Raw genomic sequence first — 22,283 nt, forward strand, 5'->3', positions numbered from 1 at the left:
ACGTTGCTATTTTCTGATTTTCTCAAAACTTCATAAAGTTATCGTCCTTGGTGTAAAAGGGACTTAAGGCTAATGGAACCTTCTTCGTTTTAGCTCCAGTAACATTTAAACACTTACTTAATACATGTTAAAATGTTACACTTGTTAGATTTATCTTCAAGTATATCATATTCCAATGAAAGTGCTTACAGTTTTAAAGTAGCTTCCCCAACACTCTTAACACACACAGAATCAGAATGATTAAATTCAAATATATTAATATTCTTCTAAATGTTTACAGGGTCACTGTCACGCAAACACACCGCATCTCTCTGAAATGGCTCAATTTGCAGCCATTATGACGTATCCTAATGAAAGCCTCTAAGTGCACATTAACCACGTTCTCTCTTTCGGTGCACATTTGCACAGAAAAGAGACAAACTCAATAACATGACCCTCCGTCAGTAATTAGCAGTCAGCTAAAAGCTCCGGCCCTCAGGTGACGTGCAATAGATTAGTCTTGGAAACACTAATCGGATGACAGGGGACAAAAGACTTTGTGGTGGCAGTGGTCAGTGTGAGGCATACTGACAGCCAAATGTTTTTATGTTTTTAAAGGCACAGTTCACACAAAAATAAAAATCCTACTTCTACAATACATTTTGAGTGAACTCTCCATTTAAGTAACAAATATGTAAATATGTTTCCTTTCTGTGTATTTCTCAATGTTAATCAAATGATGTAATTGTTAGCAACCATTGCTGAAAGCCCCACATGAATCCGTGTTGGTGTGTCGCATGCTGTTGCAAATTGTTCTTCATGCTATTAAAACAGATTTGAACAATATTCATGGCCCTCTGGGACTTATAAATGTATAAAGGCACAATGAGTAAGACATGATGTGGGTGTCTGTGTGAGTGTGTGTAGGTGTCGTGCCAGCTGGACTGAAGACAGGCCAGTCCTCTCTGTGAGCCACAGGAATGAGATCATATCTAGGGGACAAGTGTTCACCAAATGTCCAACCAGTTGCTAAGAGCATTACCAGCCAGATTAAAGAGAGAGAGAGTGAGTGAGAGATAGAGCAAAGTGAGAAAAGAAGGAAAAGGTTGTGTGGCAGATTGTTTGAATGCTGATTTTGCTTTTAAGTTTGGCCATGTTTACACCTGGTAACATTCATCTTGGAAGATCTGATCATGAGTGATCAGGCAAGACAAATTAATTATGTTTAAAAGGTAGTATTACATGTACTATGAAAAAATAAATAAATAAATAAATCACTGGATGTGCCCAGTTTTGCCAGGTACTGTATGTGACTTTTTTAATTTGTAACGATTTAATTCGAGCCACTTAGTAGCAAGCAAACAATATATTTTCACATAAATAACACAAAAAAGAAATGTTTCTTGAGCATATGAGAATGATTTCTGAATGATCATGTGACTGAAGACTGGAGTAATGATGCTGAAAATTCAGCTTTGCCATCAGAGGAATAAATTACACTAATATTGTGAAATATAGTTATTTTAAATATCTAATGTAAAATCTACTGTTTTCACCGTATTTTTTGATCAAATAAATGTAGCCTTGGTGAACATAAGAGACTTCATTTTAAAACATTAAAAACCATCCCAAATTGATTAGATTTATTGAAATGTAGTATATTTTTGGACAGATAGTAATGATCACAAAGCCTGCATACATACATACATTCATTAAAGCTTATTTTAATTTGTCACAAATGTGGTTTCAAGCATATTGTTATTTGTGTCTCATACATGTATTAAATTAACTTTAAAAAAGAACTTTATATTATTTACATTCATTCATTTAATTTTATTGAAATTCAAATTCATTTCAAATTTGCATTACTTTATACGTCACACTAAAATATCCTGCAAAGTCTGTATATGCAATTTTTTTTTATAAAATAGTATTTTTCTAAATTGTCACTGCTGTCCAGGACACAACATGAAAGAGTGTTTACACTGGACATGAAATGTGTCAAATGTGTTTCTGAGTATCTCTGAATGCAACTGCAAATGCAAGTGATTGGACCAACAAATATTTTGAACCCCATTAAAACCAGTATTTACAGCTCATGATCGAATCCCTCGAAATGGATATTAAATTCCAGCCGTAAACAGGATCTTAGATGTAAAGTTCTCTCAGCATGTGCTAAAGCGAGAGAGGTTGTGTATGGTGAACAGAGTGTTGTCATTCACTCAGCGTGTGGCAGACAGAGATCGATTGTGCAGCTTCTGAGTGGATGTTGTGTAAAACAGTGATAGAGAAGACACAGATTTGTCAGTGTATATATGAGAGAGAGGATCTGAGAGCTGAATGAATATGTAACTCAGTAGGTTCTCTGCTCTCTCAGAGAAACGGCACAGGCGCTAAGCTGCTAACATACCCTCAAAGCCTTGGCATGGGCGGCTGCGTGTGACAACTTCAGTCCTAGTTTACGTGGTACCAGGCCAAAAGCGTGTGTGTGTGTGTGTGTGTGTGTGTGTGTGTCCTCGGCTCGCACAGGCCCAGCAGTGAGTCAGATGACTCATGCTGAGATTTGGCAGACATTTTATTTAGCACGTTGTCATACTTTTTGATTAAAAAGCAACCCTTAAGGCACTAGAGAGGATATACCCATCCAGATATTGAGATTTGGTCACTCAGGTTCTTTCTGTGTGTGATCTGTCTCGATCACACACAAAAACACTTTAACATAAGGTATTAACTTTAACATCTGACAAAGTAAAGAAGAGTGTGGTTTTTATGTGTGTGCATGAAAGAACCTGGAAACGAGAGAAAGAGAAAGATAATCTAAAAGAGAGAGAGCATGCTGCCTTCGTAAGTGTGACAGACCGGTGTGCTTCCCAGCTGTTCTACTGGCCTGTTTTAATCTCAGCTGTCTCCTCATGCGACCTCACACTGAATATACTGCCACCACAGCACAGACTCGGAGCAGAAATGTGTGAGGTCAAAGAAAACTAAATATGGATCACCAAAAAATGAAAATTCTTTCCAAACTCGGACTTTTTTTCAGCACAAAAGCAATACATTTGAGGAATATGTTGGTTTCCTTGTTACAAGCTGAGACTCAACTTTCTCTGTTTCACAGAGAAATTGAAGTATTACTGGGGTTAAATAATTGATGATGATTAATGAATTTTGGATAAAGGGAAGGGATAGTTCACCCAAAAAAAGAGCATTCTGTCATTATTTATTCAACCTCATGCCATTGACTTCCACTGTATGGACAACATTTATTTTTTATTTTTTTGATCATACAGTTTAGAACGATGAGGTTGAGTAAAATGATGACAGAATTTCCATTTGTGGGTGATCTATCCCTTTAAGTGCAATGTGGACTAGATCTGTACCAACTGATCCATGGCTGGAACTTTCATTCCCTAAATTAAAGCAAACAAACAAACAAACAACAAACAGATGTCTATGAAAAAAGGTCATCTATATCCCAGTACTCCTAAACATTGATAAAAATGAAGATAATATGTACAGTCTTTCTCTTTTGGGAGAACGAACCAATAATATTGATGACTCAACTTGCACTACACAGATTTTTATCCAATCAAATGCTCTCTAGAATGAGAATGACCCTCCCCCCAAATCACCTCACCTGCTAAGCAAGTAGTAATTCTTTTGTTTCAATAAGAAATGCATTGACACGAAAGAAAACTGCACTGGTCAAGAAATTTCACAGATCTTACAAACAGTTCCAATTAAATATCCAATTAACCTTGCTATATTCAGACTGTTGATTGGCTGTCTTACCTTCTGTGGTCTTGGGAGGATGGACTGTGTTCTCGATCTGTTTCTCTGTACCGCTCTTTCTCACGCTCTCGCTCTGTCTTGTGCCCTCTTTCTCTGGTTTTCTCTCTCACCCTTTCTTTGTTATGACGGGAGTAGTCTTCCCACGCCTTGTCACTTTCTATTACACCTGGCCAGGAAGCCATGCCCATTACAGGTGAGTACACACCTGGAAAAAAGAAAACATGAAATTATTTAAGAAGCCGATACAAATATACGATATGTATTGATTGAAATATATAATATAATATGATTAATATAATGTAATATAAGCACAGTAGTGATATTAAACATCAAAGTTATCAAAAAAAGAATCAATCTGGACTCTGATCTGACATTTTACAATATCACACAATCTAGCTAGTTCAAATCTAGCTCAAATCTGTCAAAAAGGTATGACAGTTTTATGCAGCACATTTTTGCTGCATATTTAAACAACACATTTGAGACAGATGGCAGGATAACAGCTTGCTATATAACAAGCAAAGCTATTGCTTTCTCTCTGTCTCTCTTTCACACACAAACACGCATACGACAATCACTGAAAGCTCACAGTGACAATAACGGCTTTGGTCTCTTGAGTACGCCCAAATCATTACAACACGCAGAGGTTAACAAGGCCACAGATTTTCTGACATGCTCATTTTTCTGTGTATGTATGTCCTTGTTAACCTCTGCCAACAATAATGATGCGTGCTGGACTGCAGTGGAAATGCTTGCAGTGCATTTCTATGCTCAGTGGCTGGAAACGTATCCCTCCACAGTTGTACAGGACCTGGGTGTGTGTGTGTGTGTGGTGATGAGAGAGTGTTGAGTATATTAACGCTTTGTATGCAGTTCTACACTCTGTTGTCGCCACCCCTCCCCCCTCCCCCCTCCCTACGCGTCCTCACATGTAGAAATAAGCTCTGTGACATTTGTGGCTGTTGTGGCCATCTGTGCAGAAACTCTTCTTTTCGCTATTTTGATTGTCCAGGCAGGGTGTTTGATGCTCCAATTAAGACGGTCCAAATGCAGGTTCCAAATTAAATAATTTCCCACTATTCGCTACAAGACTTTGGAAAATCCACAAGGAAATGTTCCTCAAACACAGACTTAAAAAAACACACACAAAAACATTAAAAGGTTTCCTTTCCCTCCCACACAGAAAATGTAGGTGCCAATGAAAACTCACAATGTTCCATTAGCGAGTATATTTCATTTCCCATATGTCCCAAATTTATTTTCAGGGCCTAAACTTTGAATCACATTACTATATAAAAATGATGATTATTAGGTTAGAACTGGCATAGAACCAAAGGTGATGAAGTTCTTAGAACAATCATTCAACAAAATACACATTACTCATTGCAGGTGTAGTGCATATCTTTCATAGACTTTCAATATTCATACCTGCAGTAAAAGGGTAAGGTGGAGCTGAGCGTCGATCATAGCCTCCTGCCAAACGTCCACTACTGTGATGAGAAAGATAACGTCAGTGACAAAAGTGTGGCTCAAAAATCCACTATTTTGCATTTTTCTTATTTGTTTTATTTGAAATATTTTAAACATTTTTTTTTTTCTTAAAACCATTTGGATGCACATACACACTAATTTGAATCTTTCTCTGTCAGGAAAAAACGGTGCTGTTACATGCAATGTGATTGACTTTGCCAAAGGACCCTTATAAACAAAAACGAAGGAGTGTTAAAGATTAAAAAAAAACATTTAATTAAAAAATTATTTGCTCTTACAGCACCCGGAGCAGACAAGACCCTATTGCTTTTAACTAACAACAAAGAAAAAGGAATAAATAGAGCATACCAACAAAATATGCAAAAAGTAAGAGAATAAAGGGGCAGACAGAACTTTTCTCTATGATCAAAAGACTTTCCTCTGTTTCAGAGCTCAATTTCCTCATTGTTTGATGTTACTGGCATTAACTCAAAGTGCAGCATGCGCCCCGGTAACATGCCAGCAGTGTGTGACTGTGTGTGATTATGTGAGCAGATACAGCTCAGGCAAACAAGCCATTGCCATAAAAACCCTGACTGCCCGCCCTGCTTCCGGGGCGTTCTATGCTGGAGTAGAAGTTGAGTGTGTGTGAGAGAAATCGCATCCAACAGGACTCCTTGTGGTCAGGTGTTGGTGCACAGATTCTATTAATATCTCTGGAAAAGATGCTGCTGTTCTGGTTTCTCTTTCTCTTTGTCTTTCTCCCTTCCTGAATCCCACTTCCTCTCTTCTCTCGCTTACGAATCCTTTTAAATTCAGCCAGCTACAGTTTTTCATTGTTGCTCTGTCTATACACATCAGAACAGACAAAAGGAGATGAGAGGAGGAATTTATGATAATCGATGTTAGATGATCTGGCAGTTACAGTCTCATCTCACCCCCGAGGTAAGCTTTAATTAGCGCCTGGATCATTAAGACAGCTAATCACTGCAGAATTTGACCCTGATGGCCTCACACTAATGGCTGCGCAAACATGCAGTAGGCTGCTCCACATCTCTTTGCTAAGGAAGCATATCAACAATTATTAAAACGGTAACACTTTACAATAAGGTTTCATTAGTTAACATTACTTAACTATTTTAGATAACATGAACGAATAATAATCAATACTTCTACAGAGCATTTATTAATCTTAGTTAATGTTAATTTCAACATTTACTAATATATTATGGAAATCACATGTTGTATTTGTTAACATTAGTTAATGCACTAACTAACATGAACAAACAATGAACAGCCGGATTTTTATTAACTAACATTAACAAAGATTGATAAATACTGTAACAAATATATTGCTCATTATTAGTTCATGTTAGTTAATACATTAACTAATGTTAACAAATGAGACCTTATTGTAAAGTGTTACCATTAAAACAATTATTAATGATATTCCACAACATGTGATGAGGGATTGCTGGCAAGTAATGAAACTATACTGGATGTGGATGCCAAGACTCAAAACATCTAAATCAAACCCAAGGATGAAAGCAATCTGCACTTAATATAAAATGATCGCCTCTTCCTAAAAATGGACTGTGGATTATTTTTGATGACTGGAGAGCCAAGGCATGATACATTTAAAGCAGAAGGAAAGGTGATATGCTTTTAAAATAATCTCCCAGAGAACCTTGTGGCCTATTTTAGTGGCCGGTTGCATAAACTGATTAGCCTAGTCATAAAAGTTTGTCATCTATTTTTTTTTTCTCTTCAAAACTGGTCCTAACTTTTTAAAGCCAGTTACATAAAAAGGTAGATCGGTCTAATTTGAATTGGAAAAGTAAGACTGATTATCTCTTGTCTAACTGCTGGTTCTTAAGACACGGTCTTAACATAGTGGCTAAGTTTATGCAACTGGCCCCAGGGGTGTCCCTCAGGGCTTTGTACAAGGACCCTTTATATTTACTATATTCTCCCAGCATGTGATGTTTATGTGTGAAAAACAGGCATGCATGTGACAGAGAGGACAGAAAAGAAAGGAGAAAAGAAGAAAAGTGAGTTTTTTGGAGTGATGGTAGGAGAGGAAGTGATTCATGAATTATACAGTTGTTGGCTGGCAGGGTTCGGATGAACGGAAACTCCTCCAAGGATGTTTGGACTTGGCAGAGAAACTGAGACGTGAGAAGAACCATTCTTTAAACAACAGAAAAAAGAATGAAAAAAGCAAACTTGAGGATCAGGAAATGGAAAAAAAATTGAGGGAGTTGGGTCAGAAGAGGGTGAAAAAGGATAAAATTAGCACAGAGAAGTAGAGAGTCTGCTGCCATTTTAGTTCTTTCTATCCACCTTGTTTTTTAACGCGGAAGTAAGCTATTTTATGTGAATGTGCGAGACTTCCGGTTCATTAGCTGCAAGGGAAATAACGAGAAGAATAACAAAGTGCAGTAAATGGTAAAACTGTTTGTGCTTCAAACCAGCGTGTTCATGATTAAGCCACTACATTAAAATAATAGGGTAAGAAATACCAGTTTGCAATATCAAGCAGCATAATGAGCTTTTTTGTACAGCTAAAAATAACTGGAAGCGGATGACACCAGAAGCCAGACACATTAAATTTACGAATGCCATTTGTAAACGTACACGCCATTTGTACATGAAAAATACGGTGGATAGGACATACTGTAAATGACGGTCAATTGAGAGAAGTCAGAGCTTTCATAAAACTTGCCATTACAAGCTCGACAAAGACATGAACAGAGCATAAATCCACACGACTCATGCTGATGCTTAACGAAGACGTGAACAAAGCAGAAATCCATTTAAAACCCACACTAATGCCTTTCAAAAGTGGGGAAGCACAGATGTCACTTATCAGTGGCAAAATGTGTATTTAGATTTTTTTGTTTTTATTTTATTTTGATGTCTGCAAAGAACCTCCTTCTTAAACTGCCACTAAACAGTCACTTACTTAACTTACTAAAAAATGATGGATCAAGCTCACAACTGTAATTTTACGAATGACACTTCCAATATCATATACAAAATAATATTACATTTTCTATAATTATATAAAACAAAATCTGAATATATATTTTTAAAACAAATCACAAAAATATCCACAGAAGGCAAGCGTAGAAGTATTTATAAACCTAGCAATAAATACAGTATGTATGTGTACTATCAAAATATGTCATATATACCTATTGTTTAGGAAATGCCATGATTCCCCAGAAGCCTTAAAACAATTGGCACTGAACCACTCAAATGTTCTGCAGATGGTGATGCCTGTCAAACTGTGAGGGGAGTGAATCTAGAAATAAAGCAAGTGAGGGGGGAGATAGATAGGCAGAGACTTGGCTGTTTGTCTTAGGGAGAAAGGGAGGAAGAGTATAAGGCATAGATGGATGGGGAGTTATGGATGCCTGTAAACAGGAGGCCAGAGGCACAAACATGGCCACCCTGTCTGTGTCTCTCTCTGCCTTATTTGGCGTTTGACTGGGTCAGGGATGGCTTTTTAACCGTATTTTAGTTTTAAGAAGATAAGTTAATGGCTTCAGAGAGCTGAGAGGCATACAAGTACATGTACAAAGAGACGCACGCACACGCACACTCAAACAGGCGCACACATCTTTGTGGGGACTCTCCATAGGCGCAATGTTTTTTATACTGTACAAACTGTATATTCTGTCCCCTTACACTGCCCCTATCCCTAAACCTACCCATCACACACAACTTTCTGCATTTTTACATTTTCAAAAAACATTACTTAGTATGATTTATACGCTGTTTTCCTCATGGGGACCGCTGGCTGGTCCCCACAATGTAGGTGATTTCAGGTTTTACTATACTTGTGGGGTCATTTGGTCCTCACAATGTAATATAAACATGAACACACACACACACACACAGTTAACAACCTAAAACACACTTTTGATATCTTCCAAGCACAGAGATGAGCTGAAAGAGCCTGTTCAAACTGAATAAGTAATTCTGTGTGTATGGAAGAAAGACAGTCACAGTGGATTAACTGAAGCAGATGGGAGTTTAGTGCTTTTGTCTTGATTTCTCTTCTTCTAAGTCTGGGGTGAAACTTTGATGAGGTGCCCTACATACTTTCAGACAGGAACAGAGACAGAAGTAACAACTCTGACAGAGTGAAAAAAAAAGCTTTTGTAGTTGCAGCCTAGCTTTACTGTCCCATAAACTCCATGAAGGCTGCCAATCACAGCTTTAGGAAGAGTCAATCATCTCTGTCATGAGTCCCATAACATTTAAACATGCTTTACTTTCTTGTTTTAACCTCATGGGCATCTTTTTATTCCTTATGTGATATTTCCTTTTGGTAATTACAATCTGACATACTGTATAATAGTCTGCTAAAAGAAAATATTGTGCCCACATGCAGCAGCATTTACTTTGCCTGTCCTGTTTGGATTCTTTTAGCATACAATTCATAAACAATGAAAATAAGGCAATAGGAATGACTATAACTATCCAAGTTGCGAATTCAAAAGTTTGGGGTCAGTCGGATTTTTTTTTTTAAAAGTAAAAAAAAAAAAAAAAACTTTCATTCATCAAGGATACATGTTTCTTGAGCAGCAAATTAGCATATTAGAATGATTTCTGAAGGATCATGACAAGACTGGAGTAATGTGGCTGAAAATACAAAACAGCTATTTAAAAAACAAAATGTAAAAAAAAAAAAGGTGAATAAAGCATTCTATCCCATCCTAATTTATGTGCATGGTTCCTACCACATAAACTATTTATTCACTCCAAAGGCAAAGCATATTCGTTTATAATTATTTTGGATTTTTTTGTTTGTTTACAATTTATGTAATACATTATTGATTTAATAAATTTAAAACATATTTTGTCATAAATTTAAAATGTATAAATGGACACTCCACTAATGACTTCATCTGAATATTAACTGGTTAAACTGGATTATTAGAGGTTATTGAATAAGGCACAGGTGTTCTGCAACGATGCAACATTATTAAGTCTCTTTCACAAGCTCTACCTGTTTGTCTCTCCAATTCTTTCTCTGTCTTTCTTTTTCTCCCTCTTTTGCTTGTATAGTGACCTGCTATGTTCTTGCTTTCTCTGTCTGCTATATCTCCACTGTCTCTCTCTCCAGTATCTATGTGAGATCAACCTGGACACATACACACACATGATCCATATATAATACACAAACCCTGCTATAATGCTTAACAATCAATCATTAATAGAAAAAAAAAAAAAAAACTTAAAAAAAAAAACACTTACCTATCTAATGTTGGTATCATAGGTGGAGGGGCACCGGGAGGTAATGGGAAACCTGAAACGGCAGGCATAAACAGACATTATGTAAAAATTATATGGTGAAATAGCATAAAAAAGGAGAAACAAACAAATCATAAGTGTGCATGGAGTACATACTTCTTCAAACACCAAAATATGATTTGATTTAGTATAGCAAATGCATGTTTGTGTCTGTGCGTGCGTGTGTCCAGATGTCTTGACTTCAAATGACTCAACACTGTTTATGACACATCCAGGCAGAATTCAACAAATGCAGCGTCCTGCAACTTTTACTGCCCTTGCTAACCGTGGCCCACCCCCCACCCCACCCTTTAAATGTGTGCGTGAAACAAATGGGCCTTCGCAGCACCCCAAAAAACACATTCTCCCTCACATGGCTGAGACACACTTATCTGCTTTGATCACACTCAGCCACAGACTCGCAAACATTCGTGCACATCTGGGCACCATCCCCCTTTTGTTTTTCCACGGACCCCTGATGGGAGCCAGCTCCAAAAGACCGTTTTCAACAACAACAAAAATGACTGGAAAAAGGCTGAAAGAAAAACAGTAATTTGAGGAACACAGAAATCATGCAGCTCTGGTTAACACAGAACGAGGCAGAAACGCAGCATCCCCTCAAACGCATGCGTCCACTCACACAGAGCCTCGCAAATCATCTGTGTTGTCCTTGAAACTTCAGTCGAGTCCTCGAAGAAAGCATGTACTTTGTGAACTATTCCCTAAACTGCTTTTTTCCCCCAGTATGCCTGTGGATGCTATGCTAATTTATATCAGAGTTCTGTGGCAAGCTACAAAATAGTTCAGTAAGATCACAGATCTGCTGCTAGTGCACATTAGCACATGCTCCAAACAAACATGTCTCTATGCTACACGAGTTTGTCATGTGTATTTCGAGCATGAGGACAAAACAGGCTACACAAAATTAACTAGTCAAAGGTATGGTAACATTTTATAATAAACAAATACATTTGTTAACATTAGATAATGCATTTTCTTATAAATGTATTTATTTAAAAGTCTATTTATAAACATATATATGTACTCTCCCATTCAAAAGTTTGGGGACAGTTATTATTATTATTTTTTTGTTCAAAAGTGACAATAAAGACAATTTTAAACGTTACAAAAGATTTTCGTTTCAAATAAATGGTGTTCTTTTGAACTTTATATTCATCAAAGAATCAATAATAAAAATGTTTTTCGAGCAGCAAGTAAGCATATTAGAATGTTTTCTGAAGGATCATGTGACTGATCACCTTTTCATTATTATTGATTTTTTTTTATATATATTAAAAAAGAAAACGGTTTTATTAAATTGCAATAATATTTCACTATACAATTGCAATATATATATTCTGTAAAGTACTGTTTATTGTTAGTTCATGTTAGCTATTGCCTTAGTAATAACATGTAATGTTATTCTGTAATGTATAACCATATGAATGCATGAAACAAATTTCTTTACATTTTTTGAGTGACAAGAGTTGACATGATTGTGACAAAAAAAGTTCTTCACAAGTATGCGTTTGTCTATTTTGTTCCATATTTATTACGTTGATTTATTTCGTTGATTTATTTCACCGAGCTGGTGGACGTTTTAATGAAAATATTGAACAAAGAGTCCTTATAGGTACTTTATGAACATTTACAACCATTAATGTCCTCTAAAAGACTCTGGACAAAAATATTTAGACTATCAGTACAAAAATGTAAAATACAAATCCTCTCCTATCAAATCTGTTATTAAAATTAGGATTTGAATAAAAAAAAAAGCTCTCACTCCTCCACAACCCCGGCATTTAATCAAAACATTCTTCTCCTAACAACTGGCTCTCTCCATCTTTTTCCCCTCTCTCTCTTTCAGCACAGCTGGGTCATTCAGCACATTTCCAGTGCCACGATTGTGCTGGCATGGCACTTTTTCGTTCTTCCCGCCCTGAGCTATTTTTAGCTGCACACAGCCTGGGCCGACGCCAAGGGGGTGCATTCGCGGGCCATACCCCTCAAAAGCGTTACTGCACCCTCCCCCCTCTAAATGCGAAATGCACGCACCCAAACCAGACCTCACGGCTGAACGTGGCACCCCGTAGAAATATAAATGCCCCCCGATTTATGTGCCCTGCCGGCGGCTCTGCACACAGCACATTAGCAACACAAAATAAACAGCGTGGCCATAACGGTAATAAGCGATATCCGGAAGGGGAACGAGTCCGAAAGAGAGGCCTATAACTTAAAGATGGGGAGGTGGGCTTATTCTTTGATAAAATGAAAATGGCCCGTTCTGGATTAAAGGCTGAACTTCAAAGGCTGGGCCTGACCAGGAAGTTTGATATTTTGACTGTATTAAAAAGGATGAGTTGGTCCTAAAAAAAAGTGATTGTGGGTTAGTCTAAGTAAGGGGTCTGAGTGGGCCGGAGGATGAGTGGTAATATTTGGCAGGAGGCGATTTCTGATGGGTCTTTGAAGCAGAAGAGGAGAAGAGTTAAGAGAGCTCAACTATAGACTTCCTGTTGAAAGTGAGGCGGAGCAGCATCTGAGCAGGAAGTTAGCCAAGCTGAGAGCCAGCAAGCCTGCACTGCAGAGGAAAACCTGGAGAGAATTACACACACCTGGATATAGACGCACTAGCTCAAGCGCACATGTTGTCAGACCCCTACAGAGACGCATGCACGCTCAATATTTAGTTACTGTTAAATGATACATGCACAGCTGCTGCAGTGTTTCTGGTTTAGCACTGAACTTTAACCTTGAACCGAAGCATAAACATCATTTTGGGGCATTTCACTGCATTGCCCTAGTGCAGGGGTAGGCAAGTTCGGTCCTAGAGAGCCGCTGTCCTGCAGAGTTTGGCTCCAACACTGAAAAAAACCTCTCCTGCCTATAGCCTTAGGCCATGTCCACACGGACACGGGTATTTTTATAACCGGAGTTTTTCTTACAGCGTTTTAAAAAAAAATCCCGTCCACACATGCTCGGTCTCCGTCTACATGAAAACGTAAAAACACGCAATCAAGCGCGGTCAAGAGCATGCCACGCCAGCAGGCGGCGATATAAACCTTAAACCTAAAGCCACGTTGGCCAATCAGAAGCGCAAATCTGATGTCAAACACAGCTGATAACGGCGCACACTCTGACGTCGCAAGGCAAAAACCCCGGTTTCACTGTCTACACGACAACACTGTAACCGGCGTTTCTGAAAATCCTCACCCTGGCAGGGGTTTTCAAAAATGTTCGGTTTCAGTGCGTTTTCGTGTGGACGAACGGCCGAACCGCGTAAAAAAAATCACGGTTATAAAAATACCCGTGTCCGTGTGGACAGGGCCTTAGTAATCCTGAAGACATTGATTAGCTTGTTCAGGTGTGTTTGATTAGGGTTGGAACTAAATTCTGCAGGACAGCGGCTCTCTAGGACCGAACTTGCCTACCCCTGCCCTAGTGTGTGATATTTTAACACAGAGAACATATTAAAGGTTTAGTTCACCCAAAAAATGAAATTTCTGTAATTAATTACTCATCCTCACGTTGTTCCAAACCAGCAAGACCTTCTTTTATCTTCGGAACACAAATGAAGATATTTTTTTAAGAAAAAGCTTTCTGTCCCTCCATAGACTGCAATGTAATCACCACTTTCAAGGCCCAGAAAGTTAGTAAAGACATTGTTAAAATAGTCTGTGGGGCAACAGTGGTTCATCCACTATGTAAACAGCGTCAGAGACTGACACAGAAGAGAAGAAATTGTTGAATAAAGTCATTATTTTTGTTTAGTTTTTTTGCCCACAAACAATATTCTCGTTGCTTCATAACATTAAGGTTGAACCACTGTAGTCACATGGACTATTTTAACCCTCTGGGGACCAGAAACGCGCCCGCGCGTTTTGCACGTTTTTTTTTTTAGCAATGCAAAATAAACTCAAACTGCTCTGTTAATTTTGATCTTTCATGTTCGTGTTATACATCAATCGATCCTGTTCAGTTTCTATTTTTTTTCTGTATACTCACAATAAAAATAAAGTGTTTTGCTTTTTGCCAAATAAAGAAAAATGAACATGACGCGTAACTCCACGAAAATTCAGTCAAACAGGCAAACATACCCACGGGCATAAAGCTAGAGATCGCATCTTTTAAATGAAGTCATTTATATTAAAAACAAATATTCTCAGCTTCTGGAATCTGTATGAAAATAGAGCGATTCCAGTCGAGCTCATTACGAGCTCATTCACTTTAATTCGTTCACCCCTACTCCCGGAGCGCGCTATTCACAACAGGGTTCCTGCACACTTTTGAAAGTCAAATTTAAGGCTTTTTAAGACCTTTTTAAGACCTGAAGAAATCAAAATTAATACCGTACATTAGGGCTGTGCAGTATTGACAAAAATATATCTTGATATTTTCAACGTTTTGTTGATAATAATTAGATGATATTTTACTGATTGTGTTTTTGTGCTGGTGCCATGGCTGGTTTAGGTCTGTTGTTGACAGCTGACTCACGAAGATATTCATATTTTTCATATTCTATGCAGTGGTCAGTTCACAGCAGTGACAGAAATTAATATTTTAATTAAGGGGCAATATTTGCCACCTTAAATTGATTTTTTTCAGGGGCATTTTCACCTATATATGGACATTTTTTCTAAACTTATTTAGAGTTATGCACAGAGGTGGAAAGTAACGAATTACATTTACTCGCGTTACGTAATTGAGTAGTTTTTTAGTGTACTTCTACTTTTTTAAGTAGTTTTTAAAATCTGTACTTTTACTTTTACTTAAGTATGTTTTCTTTGAAGTATTGTACTTCGCTACATTTGAAATCATATCCGTTACTAAGTAAAAAAAAATAAAATAAAAAAAAAAAACACTCCGGAAACTACTGCATTGATTGAAGGGCGGGAGAACAAACGTGCAAAAAAGGTGACGCAGACACAGCTGAAGCTGAAACCGAAGCGCCAAGCGAATTATGGCCAGTATGAAAATACTTTGTAGAAAAAAAGCGTGGTTGTCCTCGAGGATAGATATCCAATTTGCAAAAAATGTGGACGCAAAGTGGCTGCAAAAGGAGGATATAGGACACCATCCCTCCTGCAGATAAAGGTATTTCCCGATTTACGTGATGCAGAGGGAACCCCGGAATCCAGTCATGAAAATGAAATTTACATAACGCACATGTCACGTAAAACACGCAAAATAATGGATGGATGAATACATGGAAAGTAGAACTGTGCAATAAATCCAATCGCGACATGTTCTGTGAATATTTAAGCTTAGCACAAAATACTGCATGTAAATATAACCCTATTTGTTCTGCTGAGCTGCGCCGCTTTGTCTACTACATACTAAAGTACGCGTGACGTTCAGAGTCTCACAAACAATTTGAGGATATGAATACATGAACATTTCCAGAGCTGCTCTGAGAGAACGCCTAATGAGCATTTTCATCATTTTATTTGAGATAAACCATTGTCAAATACACTTTGAAACACTTTTTTTTACACTTTTGGTCTTCACTACAACCCGTCAAAATAAAAGTTTGGTTTTACTAGGAGAAATTAGGACAGAAATATATTACTATTATAGGCATACAATAGAACGTAGCCTACTTCTCTAAATAATAATAATAACAACAATAATAATACATTTTATTTAAACATTATTTAAAGGAATATATTTTTTGTCCATGGTTTAATTTAGTAAATCTGTTTTTGCAGCGCTTCCCCAAAAAATAAAATGACACAATTTTAAATTTATATTTGATTACAACCGTTTTTGATAATATATTTGGATTAAATCATAAAAAGAAACATTAATTTTCTGAATAAAATACATTTCATAGGACAATATTTTTCTTAAACATTTTATTAAATTATTAATGTTAAAAATAAGTTGTTAATCTAATTCATTATCAATTATCAAATTTAATTGATTAGACATAATTCGGTAATTCGAAAATACTACAGGTTTTCTACTGATACAAAGCTTAATGCTAAATCCTGAAGTGACCCTTTAATTTAACTGTCATTTTAACTGAAAGAATAATAATAAATAATAATAATAATAATACCCATAATTTAATAATACAGTTTATTTATGTATTAATTGATTAATACTGTAAACCGTGATATTTTGTGAGACGTTATCATACTGTGAAAATCTCATACCATTACAACCCTACACGGGGGATTCCCCCACACCACCCCCGCTGTTAAAAAAGTTACTCAGTAACTTTTACTCTGAGTAAATTTTAAATGAGCTACTTTTTACTTTTACTTGAGTAGATTTTTAGACCAGTACTTTTACTTGTACTTAAGTAAAATTTAATTGAAGTAGTAGTACTTTTACTTGAGTAGAATATTTTATTACTCTTTCCACCTCTGGTTATGCATCACCTTTAATGTCAAATACTATCATTCAAATTAAATTATACAGTAATTATACAATAATACTTAATTATATAATAAACATACAGTACCACTTTTACAGTCAAATTAAATCATTCAATCAAAATCCATCTTTGCAGTACAGAGGTGACAGAAGCGGCATCAGAAGTGGCATTAATTTATTTACACTCCATTTACAACTGCATAAATAAAGCTATGAGATATATATTTTTAAATCAATATTCAATATTTAAATATGACATGATTTCTAATTTTAACATTTTATTTAAAGGGTACTTTAAATATGAAACCGCAGCGGCAAATCACTGTCTTAATAAGTGAGTTGAGGGAGTCATTCATTCAACCGATTCGTTCAAATGGCTGATTCATTCGGGAAAGAAGCAAGTGATTCGTTCAAAACGCGGATTTCAGTCAAGAAATCATCGCTGTCGGTTGCATTGAGACTCTGCTACGGTTTCATTTTGAAATTATAGTCGGCGAAATAAAGGGAAAACAAACAATATTGACAATATTGTGTCTAAAAAGTAACTCAATGTTAACTTATTGTTAATTTAACTGTTGTATAACATAAATATCACAATTGGAATTGTGCACGGGAAAACGGCACTCTTTCTGATGTGATATTCTAATATAAGAACATAATATGATATAAATATAAGACAAAAACTAACTTGGGGACATAACAGTTACACTGCACACATCACGCAGTGAAAGCACGAGAGACAAATGCGATGTCAGCTCGCAGTGCCTCGTACATTGTTAAAACAATGATTACAATATCATAAAAGACAATACACATCGCACACCATACGCACATAAAGAATGAACTTACAACTGAACTGACATTTACGACCTTTCTTCTCCTTCTCTCCTCTCGCGTGCAGGAGACTGCCGCGACTCGCGAGTGACGCGAAATGTCACGTGAACTAGCAAATCCACAAAGATAGAATAATAAATAAATAAAAATACGTACGCTAATTAGATGGTTTTAATTTGGAAAGCTTTTAGATATGTCTAAGTCAAAGTGTCATCAAAAATTTAAGACCTTTCATAAGTAAAAATAAGACTTTTTAAGACTTTTTATGGCCTTAAATTTTAAAAATCTAATTTAAGACTTTTTTAGACTTTTTAAGGATCCGCGGGAACCCTGTCACAAGATAATGTGTTAAGCCATCTATGGAAAACAGCTAAACGCCCCCAAGCAAATGCATTAAAGGCTTCAAATTTCATCATTCAGTTCACCTGCGCGTTAGGAAGATGGCACGATACACCGGTGTAGAAGCTCTTCAGCTCGTCCTGGATACTAGCGACGAAGAATCCACATTTTCATCAGAAGAAGAGCGCGACTCTGATGACGACCGTTTGATCGAGCCGTGGATAGAATTTCGTATGAGTAAGTATTTAGTCTTACTTCCATTAGTTGACAAGCTATTCAATATAAACATGTAGCTTACATATTATACTGGGTGGACTATTTTCCACTTGCCATCCAGAGTATTGACATTTGATATATTCAACACGATCCAATTAAAGTGCATATCTATACCATGAATTTAATATCTCGTGTTAAAGAGAATTTTTTTTTTTTTTTTGTGCATTTGCTATGCACTGTAAACCCCAGTTAGGAAATTTGTATGTGTAAATGATATGTTTAGATCATTGTGTATGAAAGCTAGAATGTAGAAGTTATTTTAGAAAATAGTCCTACTAGATGTTTAGATTATATTTTGACTAGTTTAAATGCTGCCTCATTATTATCATTGACGATGCATGCTCGCAAATATCAGTTGTAAATGTGTGTAAATGTGCTGAAATGTGTATACCCAGTTAATGAATTGCGCAAATGTGTTTTGTTTGTGGTGTGCTTCTCCGGCAATGGCCCATTGACACGCATATTTATTGCACTCGCCTAAAATTATTTACATCAGTTATTCATTATAGACTAATGCTGCTATGGTTATATTTATGTAATAATATTCCTCAACTTAAAAAAAAAAAAAAGGAATGTAGCTTCATCACTACCTCCAGTGGCGTCATGCCCATTCAAAGTGAGGGGGCACGTGCCCCCTCAGATTTTTCCTCCCTAGGGTGACCAGAAGTCCCGAAAAATTCGGGACAGTCCCGAAATCTAAGCTGTTGTCCCGAATCCCGAAACCGGCCTTAATTGTCCCGAAAATTATACTAAAGCAAAATCTTGATATAAAATATTAAAAACTGTCCGTGGAAGTTGAGTCGTCCTGCAGCCAGCCTCTTCCAATTGCAGCAGCCGCAGCCGCGAGGACAGTGAATGTGCAGGCAGCCAGTCTAAACTTTAGTTTTTTTACGCGCGTCATTTGCTCTTGACGCGCGAATGGATTCAAAGTGTTCACGCGTAGGCTATAACTAGACGCGGTAGGCGCGAATTTGACGCGCTATTCGCGTGTGGTGTGAACGCAGCATTAAAGGAGTGATTGATTTGTCGCGTCACTGTGTGCAAAAAAAAACTTCGTCCGGGCCTTATAATGTCTGATGTCGGGTTAGGCCTACACAAAGCAAATCATCTACAAAATTATTTAGTTTTCCTATTTAATGACCGACAATTTAGTTGTAATAATAATTTTGCCATACGGCTTATTAGCGTTATGGTGTGTTCACACCGAACGCGAATAGAGCGTCAAATACGCGTCTATCGCGTTTAGTTAGACGCTTGAACATTCGCTCGAGTTCAAATTTTTCAACTTGCGCGGAAGACATTCGCGGCAAACGCGTCGCCCAATTCGCGTCATTCGCAACGCCCGGCGCGAATGATGCGTCTATTCGCGTCTTTGCATTGACTTTGTATGTAATCTACTCGCGCAAATAATTAAATTCGCGTTCGGTGTGAACACACCATTAGGCTATAGCCTGAAAGGTCTGGTTTAGCCTACACACTGTTACAACAGTAACACATTTTTTTTTCACAATGACATTTGAGTTCATGATTTTAATGTTTTTTTTTTTTTTTGGCAGACTAAAGACTAATGACAGACTTTGATCTTTGAATTAAAAAATATGTTTGGTTCAGGTTTGAAATTCATTATCTTTTAATGTAGTCTAATATCATAGTAGGACTACCCCCCAAATCCCTACAGCATAGTTGTTATACAGATCGCTATACATATTGCATTTGATTTGATTACTTTTCTACATTTCTGTCAAATATTAACCATTTTCAAATAAACGGGGTAGTGTTAACCTTATTCAGCACTGAAATCTGTCAAACTTCTTTCAAAGTCCTTCATCACATATTAATATTAAAATAACTTAATTTCAGAGCACCACAAAGTCAGACCTCAGCACCTTTATGTAGGCTACCTTTAATGTAAGATCGTTCTTAGGTCACATACCAATTTAAAATCATAACATAAAAACTGCAATGGTACTGTTTTTAAAATCATGTGTAGTAGGCCTAAGTGTACAGTAAGTGTGTGTGTAAACATGCTTTAATGAAGTAGACTTCAAAAGCTTTTGAATTTGAGCTTATAGTTCTTTCATCAACCTGTCTTTTACATAAACTTACAAAATAGATACTTTAACTTAGTCCTCAGAATCAGATAGAGGAGTGTTGCTGCTAGCTCCGTTAAGGTATTTCTGTCCCTCCCAAACTGCATTGAAATGGTATGTTTAGCAGCCAGAATTTAACAATTTTCAGGGGGAGAAACCCCCTGACCCCTCCTAACATGATCCATATCACCCGTCAGAAAACAATTGCAACGTCTCAGATTGTGCCCCCCCAGAATTTTGGCTTGCATGACGCCCCTGACTACCTCCGCCTGCAACTCGGAGTGCGCTTAGCAACACAGTCAGAAATCAGAAAGAGTAAGTCAAATTTACCTACAATTTTACAGATGTTAGTTCAATTTTGTTTATACATAGTGTTAATACAATATGAGCCTGTATGACTTCACAATTGCTTTGTTTATAGCCGACTGATTATTTATTTATTTTACTCACATTTGATTTGCTTAGAGCAAATTTAGAACATTTAGTTTCTCCATATAGAGGAATTACAATAAAACAGATTGAAAAACCTTTGAATCTCCTCTCATTCTTTGTTCAGGCTGCCTCACTTGATGGGCCATTAGCCATTGGGGGGAGCGTCTGTCACACCCCTGGTCTGAATCTCATTAATATTGATAGGCCATTACCACCCCCTCGCATAAACCTCTTCTGACAAAAAAACTGTCATACAAAGTATGAATTCATGTTTTGCTTTATGTGAACAAATAGGCAGGATGATTTTCACATCATTTTAAAGCCAGAACTCGAAGCAACAACATCCATTAGTCAAAAGTCTTGTGGACACATATTTAGTATGTGTTTTGTGGTCTTATTTCAGCAACTTTCTTTTTTTTTTTTTTTTATAACCACGCATAAACATTATTCTCTTAAAAATACAAACATGTACATACATGTTGCTCACATATCATGGTAGCCCCGTTTGTGCTATATAGAGTGAATTTATACCTTTACCATTAACATGTTTATAAATAACTGAAAAAAGCACAAATGTCAGTGCATGTCAAAACATCCCAAAGGCCCCAAAAACACGCTGGTCCCCAGAGGGTTAACAATGTCTTTACTCCCTTTCTGGGCCTTGAAAGTGGTCGTTGAGTTGCTGTCTATGGAGGGGACAGAAAGCTCTCTGATTTCATCAAAAATATCTTCATTTGTGTTCCGAAGATGAACGAAGGTCTTACTGGTTTGGAACGACATTAATGACAGAAATTAATTTTTTTAGGTGAACTAACCCTTTAACAAATATACAAACTACTTAATGGGGCAATGGATGTAGATTCAGTGCAGTTTGCTATATCATACTTGGCAAAAATAAACTTAATGTTTAAAGTGCACTAATAAGACATGTGTTTAGGATATTAAGGTTCTCTTCAGACCAGGAGAAGGCAGCAGGTTGCTCAACATGGGTGTGAATCAATCACATCATGGATAAATGTTGTCATAGCAACCACAAATTCCCTACGGTTGACCATATGTACAATGCAGTGCAATGAAAACATCAACACAACCTTTGACCTCCCTTGGGCTGTTTGAAAATGTGTTGGTCTTAGGTCAAAAAGGGTCCAGCTTTATCTACCACTTGGATCATTCACGTACATTTTAAAAAATGAGATCTATTATGTTTTTATTTGAAGACTTATTGTGTGTATATATATCTATAAGTTTGGGGTTGGCAAGATTTTTGACTGGTTTTGAAAAAAAAAGCTCATCAAGGCTGCATTTATTTGATCAAAAATACAGTAAAACCAGTACTATTATCAAAAATATTACAATTTAAATGAACCGTTTTCTATTTTAATATATTTTATA

At 36.9% G+C, this 22,283-nt stretch overlaps 1 protein-coding gene across 2 annotated transcripts in view; it reads right to left on the reverse strand.

The window, feature by feature from the left end:
- The window catches only part of fip1l1a (FIP1 like 1a (S. cerevisiae)), an 83,658-nt gene that overhangs the window by 45,442 nt on the left and 15,933 nt on the right, over positions 1-22,283 (reverse strand). For both annotated transcript variants that reach the window (XM_056259803.1, XM_056259802.1), the window contains exons 11-13: positions 10,507-10,558; positions 5,197-5,258; positions 3,769-3,973 (exon numbers count right to left, since the gene is read on the reverse strand). In XM_056259803.1, coding sequence (XP_056115778.1) covers positions 3,769-3,973; positions 5,197-5,258; positions 10,507-10,558 — 319 coding nt within the window. The remainder of the gene's footprint in view (positions 1-3,768; positions 3,974-5,196; positions 5,259-10,506; positions 10,559-22,283) is intronic.

The sequence above is a fragment of the Rhinichthys klamathensis genome, unplaced genomic scaffold (assembly GCF_029890125.1).
Source record: "Rhinichthys klamathensis goyatoka isolate OS25496 unplaced genomic scaffold, OSU_Roscu_1.1 h1tg000170l_1, whole genome shotgun sequence".
NCBI classification, from domain to species: Eukaryota; Metazoa; Chordata; class Actinopteri; order Cypriniformes; family Leuciscidae; genus Rhinichthys; species Rhinichthys klamathensis.